Source organism: Onychomys torridus, chromosome 1, assembly GCF_903995425.1.
Source record: "Onychomys torridus chromosome 1, mOncTor1.1, whole genome shotgun sequence".
Lineage (NCBI taxonomy): Eukaryota > Metazoa > Chordata > Mammalia > Rodentia > Cricetidae > Onychomys > Onychomys torridus.
In genome coordinates, this window is record NC_050443.1 from 112,692,096 (window position 1) to 112,718,451 (window position 26,356).

At 46.8% G+C, this 26,356-nt stretch overlaps 2 protein-coding genes across 2 annotated transcripts in view; one reads left to right on the forward strand and one right to left on the reverse strand.

The window, feature by feature from the left end:
* Insyn2a (inhibitory synaptic factor 2A) overlaps positions 1-21,171 on the reverse strand; it is a 56,450-nt gene extending 35,279 nt beyond the window's left edge. Inside the window, exons 1-2 of the mRNA XM_036196894.1 lie at positions 20,550-21,171; positions 946-2,107 (exon numbers count right to left, since the gene is read on the reverse strand). Coding sequence (XP_036052787.1) covers positions 946-2,102 — 1,157 coding nt within the window. The 5' untranslated portion in view covers positions 2,103-2,107; positions 20,550-21,171. The remainder of the gene's footprint in view (positions 1-945; positions 2,108-20,549) is intronic.
* Positions 1-26,356, forward strand: part of Dock1 (dedicator of cytokinesis 1) — a 453,773-nt gene that overhangs the window by 198,016 nt on the left and 229,401 nt on the right. The window lies entirely within an intron of this gene.

The following is a 26,356-nucleotide window of genomic DNA, read 5'->3' on the forward strand; positions in this document are numbered from 1 at the left end:
CAATGATAATGTATTACCTGGCTTCCCCTCATCACACTGCTGCCAGCTTGCTTCACCCACAGAGTAAAGGGTACCAGCCCCATGGACAAGAGGGCACAGACTTACATCCAACCCCAAGAACATAGGGCGGAGCAGATGAGGCGGTTTCAAAGGGCTGGAAAAGAGAAGGCTTGGCAGGTCAGACAAAGGCTGGTGAGCCCTGGGCGCTTTTGAAGATGCACAGAACCAGCCCTGGCAGCCTTGTCCACAGTGAGGGCTGGGGGAGATGTGTTTCATAGCTTGGATGATCAAGAGCTGGTCAAGTCCAACAAGCTTTTGTTGATGTTGAACTGTGTTGTAATCCAAATGGATACCAAAGACAAATCATGGGTGTGGGTGTCTGCCTCCTAATCATTTATGGATAGGGCTTGCCTAAAGAGGGGCTCTGCCTCTGTGTGTCCAGGAAAAGAATGAAAACCAAAGACTATATTACACAAAACCCGATATGGTCCAGAATACCAATCCTACTGAAATCATTTATCACTCGCTAGCATTTACTTTCCTAATGCCATCTGATTTGTTTTCCCCCTCTACTATAATGGGATTCCTAAGAATCAAATGGCCTCTTATGTAGTTATTTTGAACTGGTATATGTCTTACAATTCATCAAGATCAGAAACATTAATCTGAATAGATCACAAGGAAGACCTATCAACTCTGGATATACAGATAGAGTTTGAAACCAGATGGGTAAAACACTAACCAACAAATGAATGTCAGAGTTGAGTGTGCCAGGAAGCCTGGCCTTTGACACACCTGTGACCCTTGTAACTCACTAGTTCTTCAGACTATAGCCCTGACACAGAAACACTGGCAATAGACTCCTTAGGGATGGGACTCCGGGGCTGTTGATGAGGCAACTAAGTGGTAAGCCTGCAGGGAATAAGACGCAGCTGACATACATACCCTTCCCGATGGGCCTCTCCTTTCTCCAGCTCCTGAATGACTCCCAACAGCATTTTGATGGTCTCCTGGCTAGAGCTGATTAAGTTCTCCATCACCTGCAGCTGGGCCTTGAGGTCTACCACTTCTGTGTGAGGCACAATTTGATGGTGTTCTTCATCCCCCACCCCAGCTGTGGGGCTGGGCTGGTTCTGCAGGGGCTGTTCACTACATTCTGGGGACAGGCACTGCACTGGGGGTGAGCAGGCCAGAGCAGAGCCCGAGGATGCCTGCAGTCCATTGAGGTGGGCAGCCCTCCTCTGCTCCTCCTCTGCAGGGCAGAGAGACCATTGGCTGGCAGCAGCAGAGTTTGACAAGCCAGGTTCAGGGGCCCTGGTACTGATGGCAGGCGGGTACACAGTGGCAACCTCTGTTTTAAACACCCTTCCATGGGTAAGCGGAGTGGACTCCTCTGAGTCCAGGGTGCTCCTGTCCAGCTTAGCTCTCCCCTGCAGCTGGTGGATGGGCTCCTCAGAGGGAGGCCGAGAGTTCTGCAATAGAGCTTCAGGGTAGCCAAGCATGTCTGGAGTCTTGCAGAGCTCTGCACAGTTGACCCCAGAAGGTTGGTCCAGTGCATTCACATGCTCGTTGGAATGGAAAACCAATGCTGTGGTCTTGTGAATCCTTCCTGCACTGCAAGGCTGGGGGTCCTCCATGGGTCCTGCCTCGCTCTTCTCTTTTGAATCTGCTAGAAACCCATTGTTCTGGCTTTTGAAGGCATCTTCAGCTGGCAGGCCTTTGAGACTGCCTTTCTTGCGGTCCAGCGGGAATGTCTGGTAACACTTGCGAAGGTCTGGTGAGGTCTGCACACCCGTGCTCTTGGTGACATTGGGAATGGATCGGCGTGCGGGCACTGTCATATACTTACGGTATGCTGCCCTACAGGACACGGCCTTGGCCTCTCGCTTCTCCCCCAGAGGTCCTGAAGATAGCTGTGTGTCCCTCTGCTCATTCTGGGCCTCACAGATATCCTTAAAGCGCACCTGCAGGGCTTTGTTCCGCTTTTTGATCTGCCGGTTGGGGTCTAGGGCATATCTCATCTCCAGGGCCAGACAGGCAGCTGGCTCTACTTCCTGCTCTGGTGTCGTGAGTATGCATCTACTGGAGTCCTTGCTGACCATGGTGCCTGCATGCAGAGACAGCAACAGAAGCGTCAGTGGGTCAGAAGCACACACACAAATGCAGCCGAATGGACTTACAGCGAAATTACAGCTGCCAGCTTCCTAATTATTTTTAAACAGGTGAGGTCGGCCTTTATGTTAAGGAAAATCAGACAGGCGGGGAGTTGCTGGCAGGCACAGCATGAACTGCTTCTTGATATTAAAGCCTGCTTACTTTTCCATGTGGGATACACTCGTTTTTCGTTTGATAGTAATGCTTGTTTCCCCATTAGGCAAACCTGTTTTACTATATTCATCAAGCAGCCCAATGTCGCTGCTGCTTCGTCAGCTTTCCGAATTATTTTTTCCACATGTGTGTCTCCACTCTGTAGGCAGATGGTTTACCAAATGCAACTTATTTAGTTTAGGATTTTTACTACTTTTTTTGGGGGGGGGAGAAGGATGATGTAATTAATCTATTATTGGAATCCAACAGTTATTAAAGACTTCCTGAAGATTCTAGATCCTGAGCAGATAGACACAGCTCCAGGGACAGCCTTGCAGGCAGGATCCAGGGTCAGTCAACATGGACTCTAGCTAGCCATACTCCTCCACAGGGTTATCTCTGAGGATAAGTCATGTTGGGGAGTATGGCTTCTAGAAACAGTCATGAACACAACATGGGTTTCCCTGAGTCTACAAAAGCAGCAATACCATCTCTGTTCTGTGATTCCACAGAGAATGGTATTTGGGAATTACTTAAAAAAAATAAATTATTCCTTCTCGAATCAAATTTTGTGTTTTGATCACACCCCCTGGAAAAAAATGACAACAATGGTAGTTGTTCTAGCATTTAAATGCTGAAAGAAAATAAAATCAGGAGCCTTTCTGTTAATCATGCAGATTCATCTTGGGCTGAGCTATTAAATGCAGCTAAAGAGATGCAGGTGGCCAATGATTCGCTGGGGAATACCAGGAGGGTAAGTGCCTTCCCTTTATTAGATAAGCAGATTCGCAGCTGCTTATTGCACACCGAGGAACTTTCTTGGGGGCTGCACTTGAAGCAAGATACAGTGAGGCTGGGCCTGTGGTGCAACTTTCTGATTCCAGCTACTTGGAAAGCTGAGGCTGGAGAATCACAAGTATAAGGCCTGCTCGGGCTACAGAGTGAAGTGAGTTCAGGGCCAGGCAGGATAGATTAATGAACCCTTGTCGCCAAATAAAGTAAAAACAGGTCTGAGATAAAGCTCAGTGGTAGAGCATGTTCATAGTATGTATGAGGACCTGGGTTCAATCCGAGGTTTGGCAAAATAAAAGCAAACAGAAGATAGATAAGCATGCTGTTTGTGAACTAGCTTTCACTGGATTTCTGGCATTTGAGAGTCAAGTGGTCAGCTGGTAGGATATGAGTACACAGGAGGCCCTGGCATCAGAACCCAAGTGTTCACGGATGCAAAGTCAGAGATGAGCCAAGGTCAGTAAAAGCCACATTGTCCAGCCTACTGTCAACAGAACTCAAGCTCTGTCCTGAGGCAGAGGATTTGCAGGGGTAGTCATGGTAACCTTGGCGGCACTATAGGTAAGACCCTAGCCCAGAGACCTGGAGGAGACATTCTTAGGAAACACCATGGCAATGGAGATATTTACAGAGTGGCCACTACTTATGGGGTCAGGGAGTGGGGGGTAGATGTTTATTTTCCTTACATTCGGTGTCAACATTTCCATATCACGGAGGTATGGTATGCCACTTGTTCAAACTCACACCGCAGGTGAAAAGCACAGGTGGGCAATGACCCTCCAAACCCCAGGCTCACACTGTCCAACAGACCCAGATGTCCAAGGCCAGGTCCAATGCTTCTTCTGTTCTTAATCCTTGTCAGCACTGTAGGCCAGTAGGCATAGTGGCTTGCTGAGGAGAGGAAGAGAGGAACTCCAAGCCCTTGACTTAGTGGTATCACATGATCTATGCCTTCTCTGCAGTGGGTTATACTTCTGCTACACTGGCCTTTGCTACCTTGCAAGCCCCCACTGCCCCACCCACACACAGGTGTTTACAGCATGAAAGACTCAGAGGCAAATCCAATTCCCAATTCTTCATAATAATGCTGAACACGAATGGGTACTTAGGTGTGAGGATACCCTAAAATCATCTCTGCAGCCTTTGGTTCAATTCAGACCAGGGTTACTCAGCTGCTGCTCTCCTAGTAGGAAGAAGTGGAAGGCTCAGCACAGTGCAGAATGCTCAGCAGCCACAGCAGTCAGCAGCATCCCTGGCTTCTCCCAAACAGAAAGGTTATCCCAGTGTGACGACCAGCAATGTCGCCAAGTGAGCATCACCACCATGACAACCCTGCATTAGCCTTTCCAACCATGAATGCCCAAGGCTTCTATTGTCCTGAGTTTTGTCCTCAGAATCAAGGCTTTCAAGTAGATGCTGGAGCTATCAGCAGATGTCTGTAATCTGAAACTCAACCTCCGGGACAGTTTTAGAGAGTAGGGGATCAGTAGAATGGACCAGAGATGTAATACATTAATATCAAGGCTCATACAGTGGAGGAGGGGATTATGCCCGGGGGTTGGGGGCTGGGGGCAGAGCAAGCCTGCCAGCACAGATAATAGCTACCTTCCCAACAAGTAAAACACATATACTCAGAAGTTGGTGTGGGGGAAGAGCATTGGAAACTGGGGATATAATAAGAAAATTAAATCCTAACCCCCGTTCTTATCTGTGAGTGTTCTTTGGCTCTCTTGCCATGTAGGTGTGTCAGAATGTATTGTGCCATCATTCTGAAGGAGACCTTCATACTAGGGAAAATTTGAAAGAGAGAGCATTTTTACAAAAAGCAATTTAGTAGTCATTTTTCAGCCTTTTCCCTGCCGGTCCTGAAAAATGTGTGTCTGAGTAAGTTTGTCCTGCCTTGCTATTCATCATCAGGATTTGCCAGGAACTGCACTGAAATAATTTTCTTCCATCACTCCACTGGTTTGCTGAGTGTTAGACCAGACCATCAAACTCATAAAGCAAATCAGAGGAATTAATTGCTGGTAGTAAAAGGAAAATAGTAAAAAACAGAACTCACAGCTTTTCGGGTTTTACAGAGTTGCTAAGTATGTAAAACACTATTCCCTTATTAGTGAAAATAAAGATAAAAAATAAGTAAGTTCTTTGTTTTGGGGGGGCCTGTACTGAGAGTTGACCCTAGAGCCTTGTGCCTATGGGCAGGTTTGAAGATTGATTTTTATTGTCTTTTTTATTATGTTTATGTTTATGAGTAGAGATGCTCCAAAAGGCTAGAGGCGTTGGAAGCCGCTTGAGCAGGAATTATGGGCTCTTATGAACTGCCTGTCAGGGGTGCTGGGAACTGGACTTGGGTCCTCTGCAAGAGCAGTATGAGTGCCAAGCCATCTCTCTAGACCCTATGCATGCACTCCTGTGTGCTAACAAATGCCAGCCGATGCCTGTGCATTTCACTCCCATCTTCTCATTTGAACCTTGGGGTCCCCTTGCCTGCTGGGAAGACTCCTTTGCTATCCTCATACTTTATGTTGAGACTTTGAAGGGCACCATAAGTCTCTGAATAACATTCTCTAAAGAACCATCATAAGCAAAGAAATCTGTTACTTGGCATGACCCCTAGTCGACTTCAAAAAGTATCAGCTAAGCCAGGCATGGTAGCATGTACCTGCAGTACCAACAAATGGAGCCAGGGACAAGGGGATCATTGCAAGCCTGAAACCAGCCCCGTCTACACAACAGGTTCTGGGCTAGCCAGTGATACTTACTAAGACCCTTACTTTAGTAATACTAATACTAATACTAATACTAATACTAATACTACTACTACTAATAATAATTACTAAGACCCTTTAATAATAATAACAACAACAACAACAATAATAAAGCATCAGACATCTGAATAGTGAATGAGTCAGTCTCCTGGCCTTCTCATATTATGTATCAGGTGTGGGTTATGGGAGACCTCCAGCAAGGGTCCTGGAATGTGTCTGTTGTTGGTGCACAAACTAAGGGGTGCCTTGAAGTCTGAGGTGACTGAGACTTGAGTGGCATTTCTAGCATGGCTCCCATGGTCACTCCATACAGCTAGAGGTGCCAGTCCTTTGGGCAAATCTCTTATGTGCAGAGCAGCATGAGTCCATAACTTGTATTAGATTTCATGTGGAAATGCTTTGGAAAGTGGCAAGTCATGGTTGGGCCTGCCTGGCTCAGGGAGATCTAGATGCTGTTGAGCTGTGTAGAATATAAATTTTGTCTTAATTACTCTCGAATTAAATTTCATAATCAAATGTGAGCTGTAAATATATAAACCCTGTAGTTTTAGATTTAGTGAGACCTGAGACCGTGTCATCTCTGCTCTGTTTTAAATTAATAACACAGATAAAAAGCATGCTCAGTTCAACTTGAAGGCACGAGAAATGGAAGCTGCTAACAGTCTACCAATAACAGGTAAACAGTCAAGTCAATGATGGCGTACACTCACTTGCTGCGACCATTAAAATAACAATTATAAAGAAGGTTTGGTATCTCCACAAAACATGAGCTAATGTTAAGTGAAAGAAAATGGCCTATCAAGTTTGGCTAGGAAAAAAGGAAGGAATCAACATGGTCTCTGTTTATTAAAACATTGCCTTTAGGGAGAGTGTCTTATCCAGGTTTTTTGAGGCTGTCGCCTTACTTTTCCAGTTAAAACTCTTGCAGCAAGGGATCCCTTCTGCAGGTCTTTGTGTCAACAATCTCAAAGTCCCAGAAAGGTTCAAGTTGGTGTACCAGCAGGTCCCAAAGGCCTTCTTTGATTCTGTTGAGAAAGTGCTGAATTTTAAAGTTGTGATAATGTGTGTCTGTGCTGTATGTCTAATGTGTACCTACTACATAAGAACCTGTGTGAATACATGGGTTGGGAGATTTAGCACACTGTGCCAGCATTGCAGAGAACTTGCTATGAAGAAGAAAATTGCCACTGGTTTGAATTTATAATCAAATCGATTTGCCTCGTGCTCTGTGATTAGCCTTTCCAGAAGTCTGGGATTTCATCAGCTGATAGTGAAGACTCTTGCTTCTATTCCGCCATTGTAAAATGTCTCATACTTCCCAGGATTCCTATGTGTCGCTGTAAGATGGTATGTGTGCCTTGATTGGTCCTCTGACAGGTGGGACTGTAGAGAAACTACCTGCCTTGGGGTGTTCCATCACTGTACGTAGCCTAAGAGCCAGCAAGCCAACCCATGAATGTGGAGAGGGACTGCATGAAATTGCTAGCTTCCCAAATGGCTCTCCTACAGTTGAGGCACCTTGGAGCCAGAGATGCTGGCTGCTGTTCAAGATTAATTGGGTCAACATTTTATTCCATATGCTGAGGGAACGCCTTTGCATTAGGCTCCTCAGAGTGGGGAAAGGGGCAAGTGGATAAGCTGTTCTTTATCATGGAGCTTTCCAGTGGGGATGGGAGGCAGGCTTGCCCTCCCTCCGGGACTCCTGTGTGCAGGAAAGCTTTAATGCAGAAACCTGGTTTACAGTCCTGAAGCCCTCTTGCCTTGTGGCAGAGATAGCTGCAGAGATGCCAGACTGGGTCTCAGCTCCACGGGCTAGGTTAATTTAACACATGGAGATGCCCTTTTCCCAGACATTTGTTCCGTCTTCAGAGGCCACAGATCTGATGGGAGAGGGATGGCTCTAAATACATTCAGATGTTTTTCTAGGGTGGACAGTAAGTGGGGGAGCTGCTTCAGGGACAGCAGCCTGGCTTGTAGGAGGAAATCAGGGAAGACATAGCCTGCTTTCTCTTCCTTCCTTCCTTCCTTCCTTCCTTCCTTCCTTCCTTCCTTCCTTCCTTCCTTCCCTCCCTCCCTCCCTCCCCCTCTCCCTCTCCCCTTACTCCCTAGGCTGGCATTGAACTTGCTATATGTATTCCAGGATGACCTTGATTCTCCACCTCTGGAGCTGGGATTATAGTTATAAGCCTTTATGGCTCGTTTACTTGATGCTGGGAATTGAATCCAGAGTGCTGGGCATATAAGGCAAGCCATCTGCCTATTGAACTACATCCCCTACCTCTCTTACAGGATGGAATATTGAAGGGTAACCTGGACCATTATGAACCGATGGCTCTCTAGTCTGAAATTAGGAATAGGGATACTTTTTGAGGTAAAATGTAGACTGTGAGGCAGAAGAAATCCCATCTGAACTGGGGCTCTGGTTTGCTCTTATCTGTGCCATTAAAACACCTATCTCATCAAGAGAGAGCCTTGGAAAAGTCACCCCACCCCTACAAACCACTGCAGTCCTGGACACACACTGTCCTGCTCACAGTGAGAGGGCAGAAAGGCATGATTTGTGTACTTCATCCAGGAGGGGACACTTTGGGTTTGATGTGGAGGCTTTAGAACAGTGGTTCTCAACTTGTGAGTTTTGACCCCTCTGGGAGAAGAAGAACCCTTTCACAGAGGTCACCCAAGACCATCAGAAAACACAGATATTTACATTATGATTCATAACAGTAGAAAATTACACTTATGGAGTAGCGATGAAAATAATTTTGTGGCTGGGGGTCAGCACAACATGAGGAGCTGTACTAAAGGGTCACAGCATTAGAAAAGTTGAGAACCTCTAGAAGAACCAGAAAACGGCCCTCTTCAAGGAAGCAGACTTTCGTCTTCAATAAAAAAAAAGACAGTAACCTTTGCTTACCCACTATCCAAATGGAATCTAAGCTAACAGAAAGGAATTAGCAGAATTTTATGATGTTTGTGAAAAATCAGCTGGGAACCGTGCCTTCTCCAAATGGGGTGTTATATCCATTAAAAAAAAAAACCCACAACCCCCCCATCTCATTACCAACAGTTAGCTTGACAATCATAAGTGGCCTAGAGTTATGTAAACCAGGTTCCAACTGTGCAACTCCAGGTTCAGTCAGCTTTGGAAAAGGAATCCATTTTCCTGTCCTTGCACATCCCCCATGGGTATCCTAGTCCCAAAAAGGTGTTGAGCAGTGGTTCTGAATGTGACTCATGGACACATGTCACTACTGTAGCAGACACCCTACTTTCCCTGAAGGTTCTAGATAATGAAGAGCTCATCAGATTGTCATGTGAAGCTCATCAGAGGTTGGAGCTTTTCAGAGCTGGTGAAACACTAGAGTGTGGCCTCCCTTTCTTAGGTCTCACTAGATTCTGCTTTCCATAAAACTAGGTGCATGTACACAGGGCTAGACTTGGAGAGTTCTTTGCCTCAATTATGTTCAATCCAAACTTTTTTGAAGGTGTGTGTGTATCCTTCCCTAGGTCTGTGTGTCCCTGTGGGCCTGTGTGGAAGCAGAAAGTTGATGTTAGGATTTTTTTTTTTTTTTTTTTTTTTTAGTTTTCTTCTACCTTACTTTTTCCCAGGCAGGGTCTCTCACTCAGCCTGGACTGATTGGCCAGCAAGACCCAGATCTGCCTGTCTCTCTCAACAGGGGGCTAGATTTACAGACACACACTGCTCCACCTAGCATCTTAAAACAAAAACAAAACAAACCCAAAACATGAGTGCTGGGGATCAAAACTCAGCTCCTCCATGCTTGTGCTGCAGACAGTTTACCCAGCAAACCATCTCCTCGGCCCCAGGGCACAGCACTTTTTAACTCTTGATTCACTGGAACCTCAAACTTGAATACTGACTTTTCCTTCCTTCCTTCCCCCGACACTGCTTTATGTGAGCAGAACCTTTCCTGCTACATTTCACTCCCAACTCAGGACACCATCCTGGGACATCCAGGGCAGGATTTCGGTATAGAAGTAACCACCATGTACAACAGAAGTCATTCAGAATTGAAGATACAATCTTTCTGGCAAGGCCATGCAAGTCTCTATCTCTTAGCCTCAAAGGGATCCCAACCCCTGTATTCTCCTTGGTTTGGCCAGGATGTTGAATAGGTCTGTGTTCATAGCAGAAGCAGCTAAGCCAAGAAGAAAGAGCCATGAGTGCTCCCTTTAATCGGCTTCTATTTATAAGCTGATTGCTGAATGTAGAGAAAATGGCCTGTCCCGGGAATGCATGTGGACGGTCCCTGGCTGCACAGAGCTGTAGTGTCTGTGACCCGGCCAGCACTCATACTTTTCCTTGACCAAGGTCTAATGTGGAAAGATACCCTGCTTTGAATTCTGAAGGCCTTTTGACACGTGGACTACAAATGTTAGAGGGTGCTTTAGTTTGGAGTAACTCAGTCTAGAACAGGGGAGCTGTTTTCTTCTTTCCAGTGAATCTGAGGGTTGACCATCAGGGTGACCTCAGAAATTGCTCACTGCCCTGAAGATTGTTTTGTCAGTTTAAACAAGACTTAAGTGCTGGGGAGATGGCTAAGTTGGTAAAGTGCTTTCAAGGGCCTGAGTTTGATCCTACAACAAATGTAAAAAAAAAAAGCTAGGAGTGTTGTGTGGGATTCTAATGTCAGCACTGGGGAACTGTAGACAAGCAGATCACTGGGCTGCCCCTCCTAATAGACAAGAGACCACATCTCAAAAGGCAACCTGGATGGCTCCTAAGGATGACCTCTGACTTGACATGCACACACACAGAGGGGGTGGGGGGAGGCTTAAGTTAGTCAGAGTGTGCATAGTTAATTGCTTGGGATATGGAAACTGAAGAAATACTCTGATCAGAATGACTAACAGATATATATATATATATATATATATATATATATATTGTAGGTCTGCAAAAGGACAAAGTTTCAGTGCTAAAAAAGTAAGTGCAAGTTGGGCATGGTGGCACATGCCTTTAATCCTAGCACTAGGGAGTCAGAGACAGGCAGTTTGAGGCCAGCCTGGTCTAAAGATTGAATTCCAGGACAGCCTGGGTTACACAGAGAAACCTTATCTTGAAAAACAAAACAAAAAAATTCAAAGAAAGAAAAAGAACAGGTTATGGCTAGCAGTGGGGAAGAGAGAAATGAAAAATTGCCTGCATGTTGTTCACTTTTTAGACTGGCCACCCCAGTATTTTTCATAATTTTTTTATTAAAATCTTACTGTCATAAATTCTGGTATTTTTCTCTTCTTTTCTATAGAGGTCAGTTGCTTATTTTCTTTCTTGACCAGCAGCAACAATGAACTGTCATCCTTCGTATATCAAAAAATTAGCTGCTGCTTTACAACATGAGATGCAGGCATCCCTCACATGTTCTGTCTTCCACTTTGAAGGTATGTCTCCCAGGTGCATGGACCTTAGCAATGACCCTATGGCACGGAACGGGCCCTGTGGTGCTTCTTGAGAGGTGGCTAGTATAGTCGATCTTCAGCCAGGAAACACGGCTGCCATTGTTACCTCCGCTGCATTTGGACAAAGGTCTTAGAGGCAGCCTCTGAACCTGGCTTGCACTTTCCCCCTGCTCAATTGCTGTACCATCTTCCAGCAAACCTTGCTGCTACATTTGATCTCTTCAGTTCAATCCTGCATAGCCCCAAAGCATCTCCGCTAACTTTTATGTTTCTTTGCTGTTGTTTCTCTGTTGACATCTCTTGCATACCTTCCCCTTCCTCATCTTCATCTTTGTACCTCTCCTGAGGTCTGCCTGCCATTCTTACTCCCAATGCCTGTCTGTAGAGATGTAAGTGAATGTGCCTCTCCTCTCAGCAGAGCCCAGTCGAGTAGAAATCCTTGTTGTCTTTAAAGGCTTCTTTACTCTTTCCTACCCTAGTCTAGGCTCTTCCTTCTCATCACAACAATCGAGTTCTAGCGTCCCCTACACCATCTCTAGAACACACTGTGGTTATTCCTGCTGTTCATCTTTCCTTCCTTTGGCTCACTTTCCAGGGCTGAGCCTCATTTCCACTCATGGTTCATTGCTTTTAGATGTCATAGACTTTGTCTTGCCTCTTCGGGCTATTTCAGGCAACTGTATGTCCAAGGTAAAATTAGGTATCTACTAGGTGCTGGGCACATGTAAAACAATGAGACGACATCCTCAGCAATGTGTCATCCAGCATGCTCCATGGACCCTTCCTGGAGTACTAGAGACAAGTTGCTGAGAGTGATCTTGGGAATTTGGGCAGTTGCACTTGAAAGCATACAGGAGGCAGTCTTCTGTGCTTTCTCCTAAACGTAAGTGTTTGAACAAGCCCTACTAAACAACTTCCCTGCCCTGTGCCCAGCCATCCCTTCAATACTTGCTGACTGATTTGAGAATATAACTATACATCCTTGGAACAGAAGCCTTTCCTATGATCTGGTCAAAGAGCCTTTGGATGCGTATGCAGTATTAGTGATTTCCAAGGATTCTGTCTACTTTCCCTGGAGATCTTGACTGTTTAATAAACCCTGGGTAGGAATAAGAGAAAGGACAAGTTTTCATTAAGTTTGAAGAAACCACTACCTGGAGTTATGCAACGTTTTTTCCCCTGCTAATGCAAGAGAAAGAGATGGCATGCATACTCATGAGAATAAGGAGGTGGTCTATGAATGGGGCAAGTTTTGCATTTAATTATGAAGCATAGCAGGGACTTGATGACATATTCCTTGCAGCCATTTTGACTTACAATAGATATGTTCAGATAATTTCCAACTGCCTTCTTAGGAATATGATGCAGTTGCCAAATAAATTAAGAATTTAATTCATATATCTCAATGGCTTGGAGTCATATATAAATTTCAGAGCGTAACATCTTTCATAATCCCAGCCTCCTAACCAGTTATAGAGGAGGCACCCTTGACCTCTGCGTGGCGAACAACATTGTAGGGTCCAAAGCACAACAGTGGACCTTGGTACCCCAGAGGTGCATCAAAGTCTAGATGGAATCACATTCACTTTCCACACCTTGTATGTGACCTGTGGATGTAAATTTTTACTCACTAAGTACCATCAGTCCTTAGGAATGTAATTACTCTATACCATTAATTATCTACTAAGATGAATGTGTTGATGGCAGGCCAGAAAATCATACATAGAATGACAAAGGGCAAGGAGTGGACAGAGACAGGCACATCCTGACAGAAGAAAGGGCACTCGGTAATGATGGGGCAGTTGAACTATGGTGTGCTTTGTTTGCTCTGTACTTAAAGGAGGTGCAGAGAGCTTGAGTGGCCTTCAGCCTCACTGTCAGGCTTTTGGCAGCTTGGTTCTAGTTGCATCAACCCAGAATGGAACTTGACACATAATTCTGGGGCAGAACCAAGGCGAGGGCAGGAATCTGGGTATAGCATTCTCCACATACAGAAAGCTGAAGTGTCAGTCTAGCGGGGAGGCCATGCTGATACCCCGTGTTTGCCTCCATCCTACAGCCCTCCATGGTGCAGGTGCCATGGTATTTTACAAAGAGCATGGCAAGAAGAGAGAACAAGGTGGGCAGTGAGCAGTACTGATGGTTTGGCAGTGTGAGGACTCCATACAGACTTCAGAATCCAAGGGAAATGCAGATCTCACCCCGTCCTTCAGTGGGCCTGCTCCCTGTTGCTCTTCTTGAAGCTTTCCTTGGAGGAGGACCTGAGTGATGATGAAGTGGACCCTTGTTTTTTTTTTGTTTTTTTTTTTTTTGTTTTGTTTTGTTTTGTTTTGTGTGTGTGTGTGTGTGTGTGTGTGTGTGTGTGTGTTTAAAATGAGCAGTCTGGCTTGGTAGGGGAACAAAGCCTGAGGGTGTCTGTCCTCCCACAGAAGGAAAAGAGCATGCCCTTTTCCTAAGGGTTGATCCTTGGACATGCTCTCTGCAATGGCATACTTTGGGTTAGGAGCTGAGTATCATAAAAGAAGAAAGAGACTATATATTTAGTCCCCATCCCTACCCTGGAGGGTAGAGACTGGGAAGCATTATATATTTTTAAACTCCTCAGACTATTTTATATATATATATATATATGTTTTTGTTTTGTTTTTGAGATGGGATCTTACTATGTAGCTTTGGCCATTCTGGAGCTTGCTTTGATTGACTCGGTTGGTTTCGAATGCATAGAGAGCCACTTGCCTCAGAACCCTCAGTGCTGGGATTAAAGAAATGCACCACCATCACTGGCTTCCTCAGGTCATTCTGGCAGTGCATTTATGAAGTTAAACCACTGGCTTGTGCCTGCCTTTTGTTATTTTCTCCCCCAATTCCTTAATGTCTTCTACTTCATTTTTTAATTTAAAATTTGTATTTATTATTAATGTGTGTGTCTGGGCTAGCATTTGATCATGTCCCATAGAGGGTCATGGGCGTCATCCCTGCTGAGTAAGACTGGGTCCTATTTGCACAGATTCAGTGATGTCATCACTCTGCATAACTCTGGGTAAATTTGCCACATCAGTGAACCTGATAGACACAGTAAACAGAGAAGTACTCAAAGGAGAGTTAATCTAATACATACAAAGAGAAACACAAGTACCAAGGCAAAATTAAATTGAATGAAGGCACAAATTATTTTAGTGAGGCCCTAGAACTAACAACCACTATTCAAACAGGCACACACAACAACTGACTGGAAGAAGTCTTAACACTGCACTCTTAGAGGGCCCTGAGAAGTGAAACAGAAAATAGAACTGCAGAGTAAGAAGAGGGGAGCCCTCAAAGTTCCCACCTCCCCCATGCTTCCACCTGCAGCATACCAGGAACTCTTGGGGTTACTAAATCCTAGACACAGGGTTCCAGCTGTGGGGGTCAGTTCATCATCAGTGGAATGTAGTAGCCCTTTGTGTTGGTGGTGTGGAGAGGAAGCCAGGGGAGGGAGGGGTCTACTTGCACCACCCTTGCATAGACCTTTAAAGCGGTAGTAATACATAGATTGGTCTGGCGCAGGGGAAAAGGAAGTTGGTGTCACAGTGTCAAACTGAGGTGCAAGGTTAAAGGTCCGAAGACAGACTCTGGGTGTCTTAGCCTGGCCCAGTGAACTCTCCAAACTGGGAGAACTCCAGCACAAATTCCCTTGGACTTGGAATGTCAGCTCTTGGCTGTGAGAGCTTTCATCTACATGAAAGCAGGGAGCTAGCCTCTGTCTTCCTCTGTTTGTTTCTCAAGGTTAGTCAGTTCAAAGGCATTCTTCCTTTAAAAACTCAATCCCTACCCAAGTGGATTTTTAACAGAGAAGACCCTGAGTGTGAGATGGAATCGGAGGAAATCCAGCCCGTTGGGCTCTGTTTCTTTTCTAAACAGTGTGGTTAGATGTAAGGGCCAACTGTCCATCCACAAATACTCTCTCCTTTTATCACCTTCCATTGTGAAGTTTGTCCTCTTAAAAAAAAAAAAAAAAAAAAAAGGAAGAATTGCTTCCAGCCAGGATTCCCTGAATTTCCAGTGAAATGACTGACTAGGTTTACTGTTAATAGCCTCATTAAATATTCATTGAGCACCTGTTACTAGATAGTACAGTGTTTCTTCCTTTAAGGATCTCTGAGTTGTGAGTCTCCAGGACCCATCCGTCCATTCTTCCCTCTTCGAAAGCATTCTCGATACTTGAGGTTAGAAGAAATGATTTTAAACAAACAAATAAAACCCTGCACTTTTCAAGTGATATTGCCAGTTGAAAACCCAGACTCAAATTCCAGGGAATCACCACATCCTTCCCCAGCTGGCTCCCAGCCTCAGGTTTTCATTAGAATCACTCACCCCCTGGGTAGAACTTTAATCCTTCCTCTACCAGCTGCCTTGTTACCGGATTCCACTGTTGAAGATGTCTGTCCTAGCTCGCCCCCTCTCTATCCAAACTCAGTGCTACCAGTACCTTTGGCTCTAGTCAATTCTCACTCACAGCACCTTCTCAGCTGGCCTCTGGTTCCTTTTCTCTGCTTTCTATCTGGATATCAACACTTAGTCTTCTCATAAGACACTTTCTTGTTGAGAGCATCCTGTGACACCCGCCTTGCCCTTCTGCTTCCTTCTCAAAGTGGCTTCAAACTGTGTCTGGTCACCCTGTGATGCTACAGCTCAAACCTTTGCCAAATGTCACTCCTCATCCACCCCCTGCGAGTCTCTTCCTGTCAGTGCAGCACCGACCGGGCCTAAGCCCTGGGTCTCTATGTGCTGTGCCCAGGATCCTTTCTCCACCTGACACGATGTCAGCCATGGAGTCACTCACGCCTGAGCCTTCCATCCTGATTCTCTCTTGTGAGTCTATGTGTGTTTGCATATTTGCCACATCCTAGTCACCTTCTTCTCTTCCTGCTGGAGCCAAATTACTTGAAGCCCTTCCTTCCAGTCTTGGAATCTCTTCCTCATTGCCTAGGTCCTGGCTGCCACCTGCTTATCTGTCTACCTTGCCCATGTCCACCCTCTTCTAAGAGCCTGGTCTTTACAGTACCAGTAAATTTCCAAGACTGCTAAAAGCACTAGAAAAAGCCCCAGATCTCATGAGGCGAGATGCAGATGCTATGGGCTGTCCAGAATCGAACCACTGAAAACATGCGGAAGAGATTTTTACAATGTGACAGTTGCCCAGTTTAGGATACCTCCCAGGAACAATGTGTAGGGACCCGTGTCACTGGATGGAATGGACTAGAAACACCAAGTAAGCAATGGGTCTGCTGCTCCTCAGAGACTTTCCTCTTCACAGCAGCTGACAGAAGGGCCCCAGCATCAGCCTGCCCTGTTGCTTCTCCGGGTCACTGAAGTGGACAGAAATCAACTTTCATTTGCAAAGCTGTTATTATGCCTTCGGCATTTTGCAGCTTTCTCTCCCACCCCTCCTGGTCCATAGTTTACTGCTTTCATTTTATGCCCTAGGCTAGATTATCAAAGGCTGAACTGGAATTTTCCATAGTAACTCCAGTGCAGACCTGAAGGACCATTTTGACGTGCTGGGAGGATTACTATATTTTGTTCTTGTCGCTTCTTAACTTCCTTTGTTAAAATAGTGGAACTTCTGTGACTGTTCCCTCTGCACGGGTAAGCCTCTCTCCAGCCTTTGCTTTCTCAGCCTTCCTAATCCCAGCATGATGCAGCCACTGGATACGTCTATGAATATGCAGTACCTGAAATCATCAGCCCCATACTCTACAAAAGCAACATCCAAATGATTACTTCGGAGAGAACTCTTCCCAAATCCCCATGAAGTGGTATACTATCCAAAAGGTTTATAGAGTAATTTAGAAATGCAACTCTTTCTTGTTTCCCATTTCTACTTTCTCCATATTCAAGTTCATGTTTATCTCAGGCCCAGCTTGAACTGAGTCTCCAGTTCAAGCTGAATATCCTGATGACTTAGGACCCAGGTGATGGAGCGACCAGGAGATGTCTCTGAAGTTCCAGTATTTCTTAACCTGAGAGCAGGATCTTGGTTGCCTGGAGACACCTCTATGCCTTCTATACCTATCAGGGATGAAACGATTACATCCTCAGACATGGTTGAGAAGTTCAAACCTCAGCCTTGTATGGCGTACTGCTTAGTATGCAATGTCATCCAAACAGTTGCTTATCTGAATTTGCCAGGGCCACTGTAACTTGTACAAATTTGTATTCCATCCTCGATGTATAAGATAAACACTTTTTTTTAGGTCAACCTATTAAAGGTCATGAGGTTTTACTGTATTTACATAAAGATAGCTTAATTTAAGTTTGAGTAAAGGCTTCTCTGAACATCTTGGAGACATGTGTGTTGTCATGTTGTATCAATCATATTAAATTTTGCTTTAAAATATTGAAGCCACTCCATCATGTTATGAAATATTAAAATCAAACATGAAGGTTCCACATCACAAATTATGTCAGCTAATTTGGGGCTGGAGAATGCCGGTCTCTGGAATTACGAAGGGTAGGGTGATGAACGTGGCTGTCACATTTACGAAGGTTCTATGAAAAGCAGTCCTTCTTGCATCGAGAAGTCCTTCTGGCCTTTCATTCCCAGGAGAATGAGAGCCACTACCATTCTGTATAATCGGTGTGGTGCCCCAGATGATCCGCTAACAGAATCCCCAGCATGCACTTGCTTAGGTGTCTGGTGGGTTGGTCTAGAGTGTTAGAATTAAAGCCTCTGGTGACCCCATTACTGCCTTCTACGGCCAGGCCGGTCCTCAGAACTGCTGCACGGTGCTGTGCTAGGCCTCCAACCATTTTTGAACATTATTGTCTGAGAAGCAGCCTGGCCCCAACATAAGTAATCTGCTTCTACAAGGGAGTTCGGTGGCTGTCTCTCTCAGTTAGATGGCCACGCAATGGAGCAAAAGAGAGGATACAGATATCTAGTGATGTGGATAAGTACCTGGCCTCTTACTGGGATAGCCTGGTATATCTCAGCCTCCTCTTTATTTTCTGTGAACTCTACTATGCAGGGGTCTTCCTCGGAGATGGGGGGGGGGTTTCATTTATTTATGTAGCTCCTAAAAATTTTATCTACAAAGAGGAAAACAGAAGCCAAAAATTGCCTTTTCTTTCATGGGGCAAAATAACAGTGACAGCAGAGGAGCTCTGTGGTAAACTGAGGTAATAGGGTGACTGGATTTTCATAGCGCCTCCCTAAAGGCTCATATAGAGTTTCCTAGTGCTTGCTTTATTAGGCTGCTTCATGACCACTAGTTATGTTTCTCGATGTGATAATGGATCTCATTTATATCAAAACCCCAGTGTCTTAATCATGATAACAAAACAAAGTCATGGCAACTGTTGTCATTTTAAGACATTGCTTTTCAAGGACATCCTGTCTTTAAAGAGGAGCCTTTGCATCAGATTTTAAAAAATAAATTGTATCACTCTACCTTTTAAAGGAAAAGATGGATTTAATGAAGAAAACCAAACTCTCTATAGCTCACATAATTTATACCAAATTATGTGATATGACAACTCTGCTAGGCTCCCTTCCTACCAAATTCAACTCTGATAAACCCATTCTGAAGAGCGGTACCCCTCATGGAAGTAGTAAACACTGACAGTAAGTTATTAATATCTGGTGAGGTATGCAGATATCAGGACTTCCAGTTTTCCCCTTTGAGCTGTTTTGTGCACGTTTGCTAATCTTGTTGCAAAAAAATGCAAAGATAAATATGAACTTTGAAAAGTAACATTCAACAGGATGTGAATGTAAGAAATAGCACACCATGAATAGTAAAAGCCAGCATGTTCCGCCTCTGCGGAGTGAAATGATTACTGTCTGTTCAGCCTTTACCATGAGCTTCATAAGGCAGTATCCTTTTTATTTATGAGCTACTCATGGGGGGATGATCTAGGCTTTATGATTTGAATGGTATTTTTAATCAAGTCCCTAGCCCTGTAACCTTGACTGTGCGCCCTGGTCAGGTTGTGAAAAAGTAACACCCTATCAAGTCGTTTTCCAAGAGAAAACCTTCAAGCTGCTGACCTCAACCCTGCGCTAGCCCTTGCCTTGGTGCTCTGAAACGATCTCCTAGGTTCTTAGCCAAGGCAGGGCTTGCCCAAAGTTCCTTCCCACACTTGCCAGTTTCACCTCGGGATGCTTCGGCAGAATTTCAGCACCCATGCAGACAAGGTCAAATTAAACTGCTTCTGCTACTGCTTCTAGTTCTTAAGCCCAAGAGGGCTGCCAGTCCCCCAGCCCCAGACCTGCACCAAGAGAGGGGAGGGGACCTGAGCCCTGGTCTGCAGAGAGTGAAAAGCACCCATTTTCTCCTTTATTTACTCCAGGGGCGCCTTTCCTCCCCCACGCCTGGCATCCCTTTATCACTGGCTCCATCTCCTTGTGGCATATTTTCAGGGTAGTAGAATGTTGAGGTCACAGGGAGAGGCTCTTCTTTCAAGCAGTGGAGACACTAGCCTGGAACCCTGAGCATGAACAAGCAAGATGCAGAGAGTCTTGTTCTTGACTTTGGGCTCTAGTCTCTGCCCCTACTCGGGGCTGGCCCATGTTCCCTCCTATCTCGGCCCTCCCTAGGTCCCTAGGTTCTGCAGCATCGGTTGGTTTCCCACGCTTGTGCAGGTCAGACATAGGATGCCAGACACGCAGAGGCTCAGCGGGTGCAGACCCCAGCCCGCAGCCCAGAGAAGGTGCCAATACCAGTAAGCAAGAGAGGAGACCACATTTCACGTGGGCATTTTTGCCTTCGCTCCTGCTTCAGTCTCTGCTCAACGGCAGGCGGCAGGGCCCCTCTGCTCAGACTTATCCCCCTATCTCCCTGAAGTTAATCAGCTATACTGTACTTGGCAGTTCGCTTTAGTTTGGATAATACTTTCAAAACCTCGAACGTTCCAGAGAGATGGTCGTCCCCAGAGCCCCTCACCCCCCTCCTGCCCAGTTCTGCCTGGCCAAGGATGCCCTGTGCTCACAAGGCTGTGGCGTTTGTCTAGAACAGACATCACATTCCCGCTCCTCCCAGGCTGTCGCCAAAGTTGCCAGATACCCCTGGGCTAAAGGGTCCTGCCAGATGCAGTTGCGTAACCTCGCCCCCCACCCCCGCCCCCGCCCGCCACCGGGTCCTGCCATCCCAGACCCAGGCGAAGCAGGTTTAGGGGCGAGTGCGTGCGCAAGAGCCAGGGTCTGCGCCTATCTGCCCGTGGTCAAGTACACCGAGCTCTGGGGCGCGGGAGGAGGGCATGTTGGGCTCCGCTTACCTTTGGCTGCTTACTGATAAGTGGAGGTCGGTGCAGCGCCTGGCTCGGGCATGTCTTGCCGCGGACCCTGGCAAGCCTGGCGCGGCACGGAGCACTCCGGGCAGAGCATCCACGGCAAGGATCGCCGGGCTCGCGCTGAAGGAGGCTCGGCTCCGGGGACTTGGCCAGCTGCGTGCCCGCCGCCCGCCCCCTCCACTGCCACGGGCCCGGCCCGCCCGGCCCGCCCGGCCCCCTAGCCGCAGCTCGAGTCTCTCCGGCTCCTGCTTAGCGACGCGCGCGGGGAGGCAGTGGCTCGGCCGGCTCCGGGGACGCCCGCGCGCTCGCCCGATCGCGGCGCGGCGGAGCGAGCCACAGCCACCCGGCTCCGTGCTCCTCAGATGTCCTCATTTACTGCAATTGTCTTCGGCGAGATCCGGGAGTCGGGCCGGGCGGAGGGGGGCGGAGAGAGGGAGGGAGCGGGAAGGGAGTCCTAGCCGCCGCTCCAGGTCCGGGCCACTCTGTGGAACCAGGCGGCCAGAGGACTGAAGAGAGGGCGCCCGGAGCTGCGCGCCAGCCGCCTGTGCGCTCGCCTGCCACCGAGGCGGGCGGAGCCCCGGGGCCCGTGGAGCGGGGGGGGGGCGGGGGCGGGCCGGGCCGCGTGCGTGGGGCGGGGGCCCGGCGCGTGGAGGAGCCCCTCCAGCCGGAGCCGGATCGCGGGCAGAAGGAGGAGGAGGAGGAGGAGGAGGAGGTGCTGGAAGCAGCGGCTGGCTGCCGCCTGCGCGCGGAGCTCCACTGCCACATCCTGGGGTTCTGGGCTGCAGGCGGCGCTGCGAGGCCCCTGGAACTTGTTGAGTCTACCCCGGAGCCACCTTAGGAGCCGCAGGCAGGCGCGGGGGGCCCTCTTAATTTCTCCCCCAGGAGCAGGCTGACGTCAGGAGACCCTGCTTGGTGGGGGTCTGAATTGTCAAACAACCTACCTCTGCTGGACGGTTGGTTAATTCCCTAGGTGGGAGTGGGCATGGGGGCAAGGCGCCTGCCCGCTCAACTGCAGATCTGTCTTCGGAGAGGTTGGGGGTTAGAGTTGCCCTTCTGCATTTCTATGTCTGATCAACCAGGAGTCCAGCCTTCAAATAAGAACTGGAAGGCAAACCTGTTTAGTGGCCTAGGGGACAAGGTAGAGTGTGCCTGCCTTCCTACCAGGTCTCTTGCATGCTGACAATTTGGGGACATATTTTACAGTTTGGGGACATTTCTACTGCCCCTCATCCGGACCTCCTAGTTCCTCTGTCCCTCTCCCTCTGTAGAGGCAGTGAGCTGAGGTAGCAGTTGTTTGCTTTGATCAAAATTAACTACACCTGGGGAAGAGATTTCTCTAGCATGAACCAAGGACAACTCCCACCACTTTCTCCCAGCTCCATCAGAGTAATCTGATCTTGGGAGCTCTTAGCTGAGGGTTCCCTGATGCTTCTTAGCAGGGCTGAGTGGCAGGCAGGGGAACTGAGTATTCCTGGATGCAGGTCTCCTAGCCCGACCTAGGACATACTTGAGAGTTGCTACACTGTTTAACAGAGAAAGACAGAGCATTCGTGGTAAGCTTTGGCCAGTGAATTGGGAATTCAGATGGGAAATGCTCTTATTATCCACCTTCTACCCCCACTCCAACCCCCACACACACACATCCACAAACACCCCCCCACACACACACACACACCTGGCCAGATAGGAGATAGGCTCTTGCTTGTTCCTATATATCCCTCTATCCCTGAATCCCATCTTAGTATTCCAGGGCTCTCCATTGCTGTATCCTCATGCAGTGTGCTGATAGAACCTAGCTCCCTGCTTTACATATATAGTCTCTTAAAAAGGGCTTTCTATGAGGTGCTGTGTTGTCTGTGTAAGGTTATGTGCCCACATGTTCCGGAAAGAAAATATTCTGAAATATCTTCCCTTTCCATGTCTCTCTCAGTATCCCTTGGGCTACAGACCCAAGATCCTGGAAAGAGAAGGTTTCCTAGAATGTACCACCAGGCCCAGCTAGATATCAGAGAAGGACCCTGAGCCTGCAGCTGTGTGCCTACCCCAGCTCCACTGGAGTATCTGGTTTTGTGGGCACTCAGCTGCAGGCTCAGGGTCCTCTCTGATATCTAGCTGGGCCCAGTGGTTAGGGAGGGAATGCCAAATCTGGGGAATCTAGATCCTGTCTCGTTCACTCTTAAAATGACCCTTGGAACCTAGATTTCCCCTAATTCTGAGCGACAGCCCCTTTTCTTCTGTGGCCCAGGAAGCCATTGGGATCTGTGTGCTGGCTGATTTTATGATGAATTGATACAAGCTGAAGTTATCTGAAAGGAAGGAACCTCAACTGCGGAAAAATGCTTCTGTGAGATCAGCTGTAAGGCATTTTCTTAATTAGCAACTGATACTGGAGGACCCCTAGGCTCCTGGTTCTTGTTTCTGTAAGGAAGCAGGCTGAGCAAGCCATGAGGAGCAAGCCAGTGAGCAGCATTCCTCCGTGGCATCTGCATCGGCTCCTGCCCCCAGGTTCCTGCCCTGCTTAGGTTCCTGCCCTCACAGCTTTTGATGATGAACAGTGCTATAGAACTGTTAGTGAAATAAACCCTTTCCTCCCCAAGTTGCCTTTGGTCATGGTGTTTCCTCACAGCAATAAGAACCTTAAGACAGCCTGCAAACCTGAATAGACCCTGCTGCCCAGATGGGGACCAGAAGCGTGTGTGTGTAGGGTTTGGGGCTGTGTAACAGCAGATGGCAAGGGTTCCTGCCTGAAATGTCTCTTCAAAGATATGCTCTTACAACTCTGGCCTTGGGGAAATCTGTCAAGTGTCCAGGAAACTCTGTAAATCCTATTGTAAATCCATAACATTAAAATCTACTTTCTATTTCTTAATCATGTCACCGTAAAGCTGCCAGGCAGTGTGGGAGTGGGAACAGTGATAATGGAAACTAGAGGTTTGGGGTCCATGAATAAAATCAGATAGAAAGGCCTGCAGAGGAGGTCAGTGCTCAGCCACATGTGGCACTGTGAGCTGGTTAGAAGGTGTCTCCAGGGACAATGTCAGTGAAGATCCCCACAGTGGTTTCCTAGAGGAGGAAAAGAGGAGATGCCATAGCTGGCAGATTAGAAATCTCACTCCCGTGAGGAAGACTCTCCTTGAACCACCCATACTCTGAGTTCTTTGGATGGGCCAGGAACTTCAACTGTTGCTAAGTCTATTGTTATCATGGTTTAGATGTAAAATGCCTCACTTGGTCCCCAGCTGTTGCTGATGTTTGGGGAAATTGTGGGCGCTTTGGCAGGTGGAACTTATTTGGAGGAAATAGGTTACAGGGTCATGAGTATGAGGGTGGTCCTTGAGGTTTCTAGCTATGTTTTGCTTTTGTTGTGAATTCCATCTCAATAATAAGCAAGCCACTGATACACCTCCTTTTTTTTAAATTGTACAAACCCATTTACCTATTACATCACAAAGTCCACCATCACAAATTGAGATGTTGATAAGAATAGGTCTCACTAGACTTTTGACTAGGGATGAATTTATTCCATCTGGGTAAGGTTGCTGCACCATCATACTCGGATCCTTGAAGCAAGTCTTGATTAGGGGCTGTCTGAAGGGAGGGAGCTCTGGCCTTCTTGCTGTCCACAGATACTCTTTGCATCATTGTCTTTGCATGGACAGAACAGATGTATATATTAAGAGTTTATAATGAACCCTTATGTTCAGCTTCCGCAGAAAAAGAAAGTGGACTCATTTTAGGAATCAATTAGGTATAAATTGGTTTCTTAGATTTTTTACCTCAGAATTTCACTACAAAAGGTAGTCTTGCAATGAAGAAAATAGCCATTTTAAAAGAGATTTCCCACAGGCAGAGGCATCCAGAGAATAAAACTAGAAGGAAATGCACACTATCTAACCCAAATAGATGGAGCCTGTTCCTTTGACTTCCTGGAAGTGTGCATATTTTGAAATTCCCAACCAATTAATTGGCCAGAAGATGTAGCTTGATTGATAGAGGACTTGCCTAGCATGCACAGCCCCTGGGTTCCACCCTCAGCCTGAAGAAACCAGACATGGTGGTGTACACATGCAAACTGAGTGCTTGAGAGGTGGAGATGGAGATTAGAAGTTCAAGGCCATGCTTGGTTATATAGCAAGTTGGAAGCAAAGCCTGGACTACCAAAAACACTGCCTTAAAAAAAAAAAAAAAAGCCAGTAGTATGATAAAATGAAGTGAAGGAGGGAGTAGGAGGAGTGTTTTCCAGAATTTTCTGAGCAGTTTTAATTCCAAACGGAAAGTAAACTACATATCTACCAAGAAGTGAATGAGTAGGAATGTCTTCGTCCTGGCAAAATGTGAAATATTATCTAGAAACAACCACCACAAAATTATTACCTTCTGAGGCCAGAAGACTTTCAGAAACATCATGCAGATCAAGGGTGTATAACACTAATTGGCTGGAGAGACAGCAATGGTTAAGAGCACTAGGATTTGGTTCCCAGCACCCACTTCTCACATGTGTCTGTAACTCTAGTCCCAGGGACTCTGATGCCCTCTTCTGGCTTCCGGGAGCATTGTGTGCATACAGTGCACACCACACACATACATGCAGGCAAACTGCCCATATACATTTTTTTTTTTTAAAGAAAAGACAGAAAAAGAGAGTATATATCACAGGATTCATTCAAGTAGAATCCAAGGAAGATGTTTTTGGTGCCTGGTATGAAGCTGATTGCTACCTTTGGAGGCTAATGACACAGAGCCTGGGGACCCCCTTGCACATTCATTGACCTATGTAAGCCAGGTGTCTGTTCATCTCACTGTATTTTGTGTGACTGGTGCTACTGCATCCTCGCTATGCCTTATAATACATCTCTTTAAATAAAGAGGCTTATTCATCAGTGAGATGAGCTTTTATCACTGAAGCCAAAAACCCAAGGGTAAGGGACAGGAAGGGCTCTGCAGACTCGCTGCACGCTTAGTGGCAGGTGAGAAAGTTCTGAGGGAAGCTGCCACTGAACCCTGGCCCTCCTGACTCTCAGATGCCCCTGTGACAGAACTCACTTGGGAATGATTTTCCCACATTCTACTTTAATGTTCTCAAGTGACTCAAGGTGGGACTGTCTGCGGTAAGCAGTTTACTCCCCCCCACACACACACACACCAGCTCAGAGGCTGCAGATGCAGACATGGTCAACCCACAATGCCCTTCAAAAAGGAGATGGCGCGGAGCTCACACTGATGAGCCCCTGTTGGATGGGAGCAGTAATGCATGCAAGCTCTACTTTCTCTTTCAAGAACAAGACAGGCACAATGCTCAAAAGGCATTTCGACCAGGCCTCCCCTTAGCTCAGGGGAATAGTGAGATGCCCTCCTCAATCACTTCATATGGCATCTGCCTTCTTCCTTCTGGACTTGGGTCTTGCTTGAGTCTCCATCTGTGTCAAGCTCCCTATCCATAACCACCTATTGTCCTGGTCACCAAATCTTACCCTCTTGGAGGAGAGCCACTTGGCCCCCTTCAGATGCCCCTTTCTCCCATCTTTTCCTTCCAAGAGGAGAGACTAGGGATGCTTTATCGGCTGCTAATCTAATTAGTTTGGAGAGAGCTGAACATCTTGAAGACTGGTTAAAATCCCAGGTTTTCTAAACTAATCAGTGCAAATAGAACTTTCTAAGGGAAATGAGATGTTTTCCCTTATAGAGAGGATGTTAGTGGCTCTAGCCTCCCCTTAGCAACTGCAGCAGCTGTGCTTGCTCAGGAAGGATGGAATGGGCATGGACTCCTGGCACTCTCCCAAACCTACAAGCGC